Source organism: Euprymna scolopes, chromosome 2 (assembly GCF_053919585.1).
Source record: "Euprymna scolopes isolate OS-2025 chromosome 2, ASM5391958v1, whole genome shotgun sequence".
Lineage (NCBI taxonomy): Eukaryota > Metazoa > Mollusca > Cephalopoda > Sepiida > Sepiolidae > Euprymna > Euprymna scolopes.
Window position 1 is genome coordinate 120,106,863 of NC_136483.1, and position 12,500 is coordinate 120,119,362.

General features: G+C 34.3%; 1 protein-coding gene across 6 annotated transcripts in view; it reads left to right on the top strand.

Moving 5' to 3' along the window:
- Positions 1 to 12,500, top strand: part of LOC145295349 (universal stress protein in QAH/OAS sulfhydrylase 3'region-like) — a 152,590-nt gene that overhangs the window by 53,830 nt on the left and 86,260 nt on the right. Inside the window, exon 1 of one of the 6 annotated variants that reach the window (XM_080141462.1) lies at positions 5,181 to 5,271. The exons of 4 other annotated variants lie outside the window; for them this stretch is intronic. In XM_080141462.1, coding sequence (XP_079997588.1) covers positions 5,238 to 5,271 — 34 coding nt within the window. In that variant the 5' untranslated portion in view covers positions 5,181 to 5,237. Of the gene's footprint in view, positions 1 to 5,180; positions 5,272 to 6,210; positions 6,553 to 12,500 lie in introns of those variants that run through there. One more of the 6 variants, XM_080141461.1, reaches the window with a different exon arrangement.

Consider the following 12,500-nt stretch of genomic DNA (forward strand, 5'->3'; position numbering starts at 1 on the left):
GTGGATAGTCCCTAATCCGCGGAGTTTCGAAGAAAACTCTCCTTCTCATCAGAGGGCAGGAATTAGCAAAATGCAGGATCGGATTTTGCATATAAAAGTATTTAATGAAACTACAAGTAAGTCACATATCTTACTTGGTTAAAAAAAAAAAAAAAAAGGTGAGGTAAGGGGAATACGAAGTAAAAGAAAAATGATAAAAAGATTTCACATGAATGGATTTTTTACCCTTCACCGGACTATCCATTCATGTGAAATCTTTTTATATATAGGAGAGTATTTCTTCGAAACTCCGCGTATTAAGGACTATCCACTTATCTTGTGCTTCCTTTTTTAAAATTAAATATGTTTTTAACTCTTTTTCAAGATGTCTTTTAACATGTTTTATTAATCATTTGTTCATATTATAAGCTCTATTTCCTTTTCGGTTTTATTGAGATTACTTTAATATTTATAATATATTTTAAGTTTACCATATTAATATTTATATATATTTTAAGTTTACCACTTTGATTACCTTGGTAAACTTATTGTAATTTATATATATATATATATATATATATATATATATATATATATATATATATATATATATATATATATATATATATATATATATATACACACACAGGCACATACAACAATATATATTAAGGTCTTACGGCTTCCAGGGCTGTTGTGGCAACTCCAGTATTTTATAGCTTCTATACATATATAACAGATAACATAACATATACATTAATTTATAATTAATGTGATACAGTTATTGTTGATAGTTTGAGTACACGTCGACGCTGCTCCTACTGCTCCGTTCCATAAACGCACAGAATATCAATGAACGGATATCGAATATCTTTATTTTAGAATGCAACGGCAGTATTCAGTTTTCTTAAATGGGTCATTATTCTGTATGAGAGAAAAAAAATTAAATAAAATTCTCCCAAGTCTAAAGATCGGAAGTGTCGTATATAATTTTAAGAAGTCTTTTCAATATATAAGAAGAAAATATTAGTTTTGCATACAGGTGTGTTTTGATTTGATTGCATTATTTGTACCTATTCATTTTCCAATTATTTCTTGAATATTTTGCCGGATTTGATTACAATTATTTTATCAATATCATAAACTTAGAAATGCACCGTCAATCGAGACTATTTTGACATTAGGGTTACTATGATAATTCTATGTCAACCTGCATATTTTCGCTTTGGATGGTCACACACACACACACACACACACACACACACACACACACACACACACACACACACACACACACATATATACATACGTGCACACACACACACACACACATATATGTATATATATATATATATATATTGTCGTTTCTGAGAGTCAGACGTTCAACTCCTTGGTCTAACACCCACAGTCAATATGAATTGAAATAAATATATAGAAGATACTGTCAAAAAAATAGACTCCTTCTATAAAATCATGTGTGGAGTATTGTTGTCACAGCTAAGTTTGTGCACCAACCACTTGTATCACACTCTTGGACAAGGTGCAAAAGAGAGTCTCTAACATCATAGGCCCCGCGCTATCTATCAAACTCCAGCCCTTATTGCATCACTACACTGTTGCATCATTATGATTGTTTTACAAGTTCTTCAGTGGAATGTGCTCCGATGAGCTTACTGCACCAGTACCCTCCAGCATAAATACCCCCGAGAAACTCAACTAACAGTAAAATCTTACTTCTTCATTCTGGAGATTCCAAAATACCGAAAAGACTTAATTCAAATAGTTTCTTTTTTCAGACCACTTGCCTTTGGAATTCCATGTCTATTTCCAGTTTCCCCTACTGTACCTACATGCAAAAATTTAATTGTAATGTGAAAAATTTAAATGTAATCTATATATCTATAAAAGTGAACGTGTGTGTGTGTGTGTGTGTGTGTGTGTGTGTGTGTGTGCATTTCTGTACACAATAACTCTGTCAATTTTCAGTCTACAGACACGAAATTTGATATACAGGTTACTGAGATTTGGGAAAATCGATGTGATCGGGTTTCGGCCAGAAATTTAGCTGTTAAGGGGTCAAAGTTCAACGATTTGACTTTTGAGAACTCTACCAAACTCCTCCGACAATTTTGGGTCTAAACACTTGAAATTTTAGATATAGGTTCCTTGGACATGGATCTAACTTAATAACTTGATTTGAGCCCAAAACAAACAATATTAAGGGGTCATAATAGGGGTCAAAGTTAAAAAAAATTACCGTTTTTTATTGTTTTGTTTTTGTTTTTTTTGCTCAGCATACACCTCCAAACACCCGGGCAACGCCGGGCACCCATTTCTAGTATAAAATAAACATCTTGCTACAAAACCTTCCATTTAGGTTACCCACTGTGTGGCAAGGTATCTTTCCTTTTTTTATTTTTTTCTTTGAGTGAAACAAAGTTTTTATAAACATTTCAACAGCCGTTTTATCGCATAGTCTTATTGATATGTTCTTCTGTGGGGTGGGGTGGTTCCTGGCTTTGTTAGAGGCCACTTTGAACAACGATAGCGTCTTTGAGAAAGAAAGAGGGTAACTAATTGGAGCCATTTATTTTTAGCGTTCGTAGGTATCATTTCGCGATTCCGCTACTACACGTCCATCTACGTCTAGTGTTAGAAAACGCAAAAGTGACACTAATTATTGCAGCTGCAACTAGTCATCTTTTTCTATTCTGAGGAATACTTATGTGTCCGAGGTTACTATGATAATTTTCCAACAATAAAAAATATGTATATAAAAAGATGGACATTGTTTTTTTTGCCCCTTGTTTTATTTATTTTTAGAATATCAAAATTTAGGTATTATTTAGAAAAAAAAAAGGGCGGTGTGTAGCAAGAGCGACAGCGACACTGTAGGAAAAAATGCCCCCTTAAAAAAAATCTACCCACAGTGAACACTGTTGAGTGCATTAACTTTAGTTACTGAGAATGCTTAGCTCAAGAATAACGCAGTGTAATAATCAGTAGCAGCTGCACCTGAAATCGCAATCTTCTCTAAAAAGAATGAATGGAAAAATAATGCACTGTTGTAGCGATTATACGCGTAACTTGCGTAGAAATATCACCTAAACAGCCGTCCTATTTATATAGCTGCTGCTACTATGAAAATTTGGTGGTGTCCTCGATTTTGTAATCATTCCATCTTTCCTTTCCTCTCTTTCGCCTTCCTCTCCCTCTCTCATTTTTTTTTTCATACTCCTTCCAGCATTTCTTATTTACCACTGAGAAATAATTCGTGCTAATTCGCCCCTAATCTATTATTCTTTTAGAGTTTTGTTTTTTTATTTCTTCACTTTTGCGTTATTATCATTACCTTTTTTCTTGTCTCCTCACGAGGTCAGTTTTTAATCTGGGGAAAATTCAGATCCCCGCGACCGCCGACCGGTCACTCTTGATTAGGACAAAAATAAAAATGACCTTTTAGTTGAACCCGCCTTTCTTCAGTCTGAATACAAAACAAATACTTCACTTTGATCCTACCCTGAAGAGATTTTAAAAATTAAATTCTCTCTCTCTCTCTCTCTCTCTCTCTCTCTCTCTCTCTCTCTCACACACACACACACACACACTCTTTCTCTCTCTCACTCTCTCATAGTAAACGTCTGTCTGTCTGTCTGTCTGTCTGTCTCCGCCCCCCCCCTCCTTCTCTCATGGTAAATAGTTACACAAATGCAATCAGGTTTATATTATAGCATCGGACTTGGAGCGAAACATGATCACCATTAATTCATTTAAAATATATCATGTGTGTGTGTGTGTGTGTGTTGTGTTGTGTGTGTGTGTGTGTGTGTGTGTGTGTGTGTGTGTGTGTGTGTGTGTGTGTGTGTGTGTGTGTGTGTGTGTGTGTTATGTCTGCAAACTTGTATTCAAGTATTGTCATTGCTTGAATGCTTGACTATCTGCCCCTGTATCATGAAAACACGCTCTTGCAGTGCACTTGTCGATCAAAGTGTGAAGCATTTTTAAGTGAGGACAAACTTCGAATAGAACTCGATTCTCTATGCGACTGCCACCGGTGCCACCCTGCCTCCAAAAAGAAAGTCCATATAATTGCAAGTCGTCGCGGGTGTTATATCAGGCTTCTTTTCCTAGACACCTACCTGCTGCCTTAAGAAAGCTGAAGATTTTACGACAGCCTCAGACCCCAAACTGAACATGTCTACGTTCTGACGCACGCGCGCACGCGCACGCGCACACGCGCGCGCGCACACACACGCACACATACATACACACACACATACTTTCTGTGTTTTCTTGTTTTCTAATTTTTTAATTACTCCTTTTTTTTTTAATCAAATACAAGTGGTTAAAGTCGTCAACATAGCGATTTCAAAACTTACATCTGACAACGCCCCGCCCCGCTGTCTGTCCTTATTTATTTGTCTTCCCACGAGTGTAAATTTAAATACATGGTCGGTTTTAAATGTGTGAAACATTTTTTTAAAGGGGACACTTTAAATTGGGAGATTAACTAATATTTTTCAGGCCAGAAGGATTTCTCCTTCGATCGAACACAGAACAGATACTACATTTTTATCGACTTATCTCTTTCTGACCGTTTCTATTTACTCGCCTTATGAGGTCAGTTAGACACGAGATGATGGGAAAAATCAGGGGCCAAAAAGGGCATTTTGAATAGGAACGAAAATACTTGTGCATTGTCGGCAATATCTCGCGAATGTGTGAACCTGAGGCGACAAACAATAAAAGAGGAGATAACGCCTGGGTGGATAGTATTCTAAAACAGAACGGACACTATCCTAGTGCCAACTCCAGATATTGCGTGTGTTCGTCTGTTCGTGAAACCAGTGACAAGTTAGAATTATTCATGAGGCAGCAAAATCCATAAGCACATCGGACAAAAAGGGAGAAAGTAGCAACCATGGTTGAAGTCTGTATCTATAATGATGCTTGCTTAAATAGAGCTAAAGGGAAGAAAATAACGAAATACTGGAAGCTTAGGGCGATCACCATCATTCCAGTAATTATAGGAGCCACTGAGCTCATGAAAAACAATGTAAAAAATACTTGGCGAATATACCCAATGAACCAAGTGCAAACAATTATACTTAAAAGGGCGGTTATAATCTTAAGAAACTCTCTAGGTTAGAGCCTCTGTAACAGTGATTGAATTTCTGGCATCCGGTGGGATGCTTCCTCTATAACAATAGCAACAATAACGACAACAAAAAGATACGAAAATTGAAAAAATTGAAGGCATGAACTCATTAATAACAGATCAACCAACTACAGGTAAAATGTAACACGAGTGTGTGTGTGTGTGTGTGTGTGTGTGTGTGTGTGTGTGTGTGTGTGTTGTGTTGTGTGTTTAAGAGAGAGAGAGAGAGAGAGAGAGAGAGAGAGAGAAGCGAGGGTGGTTCCTTTTACAACCTCTTTCATTTCTCACACTTCCACACCCTTCTTTCCATCTCTCTAACTTGTTTCTCCCTCCATATCTCTTAATTTCTGTTTCATTCCCTCTCATTATATTAATATATATTTTTCCCTTCCCGTTCTCTCTCCTCATCTCTAGAGAATTGTCAAGCTAAAATGCATTCTATAACAATTCCTTACGAACAGGAAACGCAGAAGATTCTGTGTACATTAATTGCTATATGCTCTCATAAATTACTACTTAGCTCTACTCAGGTATTGAGCACTGTTAAAGTACTAAAAGTCGATATGTAAAATATCATATCTCCTTATAACATTTGATGTAGACACATGATATAATAACAAATATTATATATATCGATTAACCATTGATACCTGTGGTTTCAAGTGGTATAGAAAATATTACAAGTCAATCGAAGGATTACCACATGTACTCCGTTCGTCAGTTAAGAGTTTGATCTTCATATATATATATATATATATATATATATATATATATATATATATATATATATATATATATATAAAGGGTTATTATGAAATCAAGTGAGATAGTTTAATAAATAGAAAGATATAGATAGAGAGAGGTGATATATGGATATTTAGTTAAAATAATATATATATATATTATATATATTATATATATATGCATATATATATATATACATATATATATGCATACATATATGTACACACACACACGCACACACACACACACACACACCTCATACTCTTTATGCGTCATTCTCTCTTTTTCCCTTCTTTTTTATGATTATTTTCTTCGTCTCCTTTTTTGTTGTTTCTGCCACCATAAAAATTTTAAAGTCTGATTCCCTCCGCCTTCTCCTTCTCCTCCTTATCGTCATCACCTCCGACCGTTCCTCCTCATAGTCTGAACCTCGATTCACGCTCGCACGTCTTGCAGACTTTCTCACTCATTCAAACGAAGGTTTACTTTTGTAATAAACGAACGTCCATTCTGGTCAGCTTCGGTGTTAACGTTTATTTCGAATTTTTGCACGGAATATTTGCCCGACATATATTATCAGGGATAATACTTTAATTATTATACAATCATGAGCGGAAGGAAAATAATTGTCGCCCTGGACGGCAGTGGATATGCGGACAATTGTTTAAATTGTAAGTAATTGCTCAATATTTTTATTTTTTTTTACTATTCAACATTGCATTAATGCATTAAAAAATATTTGTATGTGCATGTGTAGTTCTGTCAGAGAAGCGGCAACACCACCTCTCGGTAGTCCAGTTTTGCAGGCACGAGTTCGAATCCCGTACTAATCACATTTCTCTATGTTTTCAACCGCGCAAATAAAGTAACCGTTTCATTTAATAACAGTACAACAATACAACATACACAAGCACAAGTGTCCGCCAAAAACGACACTCTACGTGACGTAACAAGAAAATAAACCCTAAAAACTCGAAGCAGAACCGAAGCAAGACAACAGATCTTGAACAAATGGACTGAAAATCAATAACCCGATTATCAGTTGTACTTAGCGCAACAGTAACACTTTACTGCAGTTGCACGGAATTTTCGACCATCCCTTGTACCGTATAATGCCGTGTGACTGTTATAAAGTGTTATATATAATAAGTAATGATTATATATATATATATATATATATATATATATATATATATATATATATATATATATATATATATATATATATCATGATTGTATCGTTATAGTTTCCTTGATGTAAATCCATTGAAACTTCGGTGTTAAGACGAGCGTAATCATAGTATATTTATTTATGCAAACATTATTGGCTACATATGTGCATACATGTTTCTTCTGCAACGAAAAACTTTGAAAAAGAATTATTTAAAATTTGGTTACATACAAGTTGGCCTGCAGACGCTACTTCTATAAAAGAGTTGCGGCAGAAACATGTATGCACATATGTAGCCAATACCGTTTGCATAAATATATAATATTATATATATATATATATATATATATATATATATATATATATATATATATATATATAATGTGCATATAGCATTTGTATTCTTATGCTTAAATATTCATCATTTGCAATTATAAATAGCATGAAATAGAACAAGTGAAACGTTTTCTGTGTCGTTTATATATGTCTGGCGCAAACTTTATTACTGTAAAGAAAAAAAAATGATTCCTCGTGAAATTTTATTCGAGATGTTTGTTCTTGATTTCCATTTGCCTTGATTTCCATTGCAAGCGATGCTTAGAAACGTACTTTGACTGTATTGTCTTCAAGTCTAACGTAAACAAGTTTCTGATGAGCAGTTCCACTTAAGTTAACAAATCTACCGAACTTCCATTACTATCGATTACTACTATTAAATTTTTATCCTTTACCTTGAGTGGCCTCTCGGCCTTGATAAGTGGTGACGCCTATATAAAAAAAAAATGACCTGTTAGTATATCGATTTTTATAACCGTCAATTCCAAATTGCATCTTTAGGCATTATTAGAGCTATGACAAGAGAATATTCTTTTCATTGTTTTGACTCTCGAGTATATATTCGATACAGTTATACACAGTTAATCAATTGAGAACCACATCAGTACATCACTCCATCTAAAAACATATATGATATTAACTGATATAAACTCGAGAGCCAAAATAATGAAAAGAATATGCTCTTATCATAGCCCTAGACATCATTGTGAAAACAACACTAAAACAGGCACAGCTATTTATATAACGTCAGATTATCTGTCCGCTAACTTTTTTGAAATTTGAATTTATCTTTTTAAGGGTTTCTTCAAAGGTCGTGAAAGAACACTATCATGAAATGTTGTGATGAGATTTGAACTGTAGTTATATAAGAAGTTATATATAGTTATATATATGACTGTAATTATATATCTAATGAGATGTTTACTCAATAAAATTAAAAACATTTCCCGACCCACAAATTCAGTCATGCAATCCAGATTTTCACTCGCTATTTTATTCATATAAACATGCTTTGGATTGCAGTATTTTTGTATTTGGATCTGGTTCTTTGCAATTTATGACAGATTCCATTTATTCTGAGCAGAGTATTTTAACTAGTTTATATATCATCTTAGAAACAATCGTACGCCAAATTAATATTCATATTATATATATATATATATATATATATATATATATATATATATATATATATATAATGAATAATATATATGAATAATATGTATGTATGTATGTATGTATACATATGTATGTATTTATATACACACATACACACACACATATACATTTTTCAGCCGGCTGTTGAGTGTTATGCACTGATGAATCTATTTTTGTGAATGGTAAAATTTAGTATGCCATATATATATATATATATATATATATATATATATATATATATATGATGGTCTCATCCGTCGATTTCGACGTATGAGCTTCCGCCACAACCACTAAGTTGCTCAGAAATCCACACATATTATTTGTTTATAGTGGTGAAGGTTTTGTATAGAGCCAACTACACTTTTCGGTATTACTGCTAATTTTTGACGATGCAGTTGATTACCATAGGGCAGATTGTACAGTAGACCGCAGGTTTTTACATCAGAGTTTTCTTCTCCTAGATGCAGAACGAATACTGGGGTGCATCTCTCCCAGTGAATTAATACACCCCCAGATACCAACCTGGAAATTTCTATGACTCGGCGCGGTACATACAATGCCTAAACTTCCAAATGGTCACCCATCTGGTACTGGCCAGATCCAACGTTGCTTAACTGGTGATCTAGCGAGAACCGGTGTGTCAAAGTGATTGTACCGTGTGTGTGTATATATATATATATATATATATATATATATATATATATATATATATATATATATATATATATATATATATATACACACACACACATACACATAGATACATATATACACATACATCTATCTATATGTATACAGTATTTGTGTATATGTCTGTGTTACTCTCTTACAACCCACACCAATAGACCGATCATGATGGTGGCCTTACATGATGATGGTCTCCGACCTAAGGATGGTGCACACCATTTTTCAAGGTCACGGTCAAAGGTTAAAGTCATATTTGGTGCGGTTCTTTATAAACTTCCCCACCTAGGGATGGTACACACTAAGGTGGAGTTCGCCACCATCCCGGAAACCGCCATCATGGCGCCGGCCAACCTCTTCGTGAATTTGAATGAGATCACCCTCCTTCATCCGCATCCCTTCAACTGATCTTGATGAAATTTGGTATGATAGTGATCCCTAACGTAGGCCAAAATTTATTGCACTGTATCTCTAAACTTGGCCTTCCAAAATAACGTTACCAAAAAGAATGTAACGAATTATTTTTTCTGGAGATGCATATAATTCTTTTGAAAACTTTAACTTAATGCTTTCCCCTTTCAGTTACCCATTAAAGATGCCACCCAAACGAAATAGAAACAAAACTGAATAAGAAAGATTAAAAACTGTGTATGTGTGTGTGTGTGTGAGAGAGAGAGAGAGAGAGAGAGAGAGAGAGAGAGAGAGAGAGAGAGAGAGAGAGAGAGAGAAAGAGAGACAGACAGACAGACAGAGAGACAGAGAGATAGGAGTAGGGTGAGAGGAAGAGTGGTGTATTAACCAGTGAATTCTTCCAGGGTGGACGTACGAGTGTGCCGGCAGAGTAGTCCTACATTGATTTTCACAAATGATTTTCCATCAACAGAAAAAAAATATTAAAGGGGTGCTTTGCTACAGGGTATTTCGAATAGTTTATATATAGTTGAGTCGTTGCTTTCGCATCAAAAATGTGCGAAACTTTTTTTTTCTTTTCTTTTTTTTTACCTCTCTTTTAGCTTTTGCATATCGGAATAAGGTATATAATAAATCGAAACGTTATATGGAATTAATCAAATCTTTTTCTTGTTCAAAAAGATTTTCTAATCATGCCATTCTGGTATTTGACCCCAAGCACCCCCCCCCCCATATATATGAGTTAAGGGTATAATAGATTCACTGATTGATATAATAATTAAGTGATTGATTTTGCGCTACGAAACAGATATTGTCAAGAATTGTATAAGTCAACTGAATTAAAGGAATAAATTATAAGATGGTCAACATCATGAATTTTGGAATATAATTTTTTTGTTATCTATTCTCTATATTGCTCTGTAATTACATTGAGCTTCTTAAATAAGGAGTGGTATATATTATAAGAAAATATATTTCTACACACACACACACACACACACACACACACACACACACACACACACACACACACACACATATATATATATATACTAGCTGTACCCTGCCACGTGTTGCTGTGGCTCAATTTGGTGTAATGAAAAATTCTAATAAAAAGAGAAAATGCATGTTTCTTATATCCTTAGTACAGCAATCCACTCCAAAAAGTAGAAAAATAAGGCAAAAATGAAAAAAAATGGTACTCTTGCAGAATTGGATCCTGATCCTCGGGATTACTGTCAATCATGGCTTGGGCTCGACCAACAATCAGTGGATAAAGCTGAACGTAGCAAAAATGTTGAAACGCTAAATGTTTTTTTTTTTTTTTCTGTATACAAAAATGTGAGTTAGTAATTGATATTTGAGTGATGGGGGGGGGGTTACTATACACAGATTCGAAAAAGTTGTCCAAAAACAAATAAATGAAAGCAAAGGTAAGGTAAGTTATGTTTCTACCTAACTGGATAATTGTTTAGTGTTTTTATGCAATGTAAAATGTTTATTCGGCTCGAAAAACAGAAATGGTTGCAGACTCTGTTGAATACGTTAAGTTTGGGAAAGTAAGTTGAAAACTAAAAACTATACAATACAGTGTCAAAAACCCACCGAATATATGTTACCATGACATAGACTGACATAATCGGTGGGTTTTTGGCAGTATTTTGTATAGTTTTTTAGTTTTAACTCACTTTCTCAAACTTAACATAATCAACAGTGTCCGCCACCATTTGTATCTTTCAAATACACCGATAAACACTGTTTTTCGAGCCGACTAAACGTTACATTAAATGAAAAGGGTTTGTATTACTAAACACAGATACAAAGAGGTTGTCAAAAAATAAATATCTAACAAATAAATGTTATCAAAGGCAAGAAAAGTAAATGTTCTACCTAACTGGACACGATTGTAGTGTTTTTATGTAATGTATAATGTTTAATCAGTTCAAAAACATGCAGTGTTTATCGGTATATTTGAAAAATAAAAATGGTGGCAGACTGTATCGAACACGTTAAGTTTGGGGAAATTTTGGGAAAATGAGTTTAAACTAAAAAACTATACAAAATACTGTTAGGAACTCACTCAATATATGTTACTGTGACGTAGGCTGACATATAATCAGTGGTTTTAAACTTTTGCTCGATACAGGTGACAACTTTTAAGACTCCCTTTTAGTGATTACCTGTTTGAGGATATTTGTACAACTAAACGGCAAATCTGCCCCCAAAATCTGGTATTATTTTACTTTAAGGCCCGTCTCATGTTCGTATATAACGAAATATTTTATTGTAGATTTCGGTGTACTAAAAACGAATCTGCAAACCGTTTCTGTCGCAAAAAGTAAGTTTTCATGATATGAAGAAATTACTTTTTCGGAAGGTGGGTGATCACTTTTCAATGTAAATTTAACTTAGAATGAGCACCCACTTTCTGACCACCTGAGATAGGGGCATTTTTCTGTGTGTTTCTTGGCTAAAAAGTTTTTGTTTGATTTCTTTTGCATGGTAATAACCCCTGAACTCTGGGACTATTTTCCATTTCACAGCCGTAGCCTTCGTTTATGCTACACGCAAGCATAAACGAAAGCTGTTTAGCCAATAAACATGGGAAAAAATCCTCCCCTCTCTCAGGTGGCTAGAAAATGGGTGCTTATTTTAAGTTAAATTTACATGGAAAAGTGATCGCCTACTTTTCTAAAAAGTAATTTCTTCATATCATAAAAACTATTGTTTTGCGACGGAAACGGTTTGCAAATTCGTTTTTAGCACACTGAAATCTACAAAAAAAATTCTGTTATATACGAATGTGAGACGCACGGCCCTTTATGGAAAATTTTATCAAAAATCCGGGAGAAAATAGTT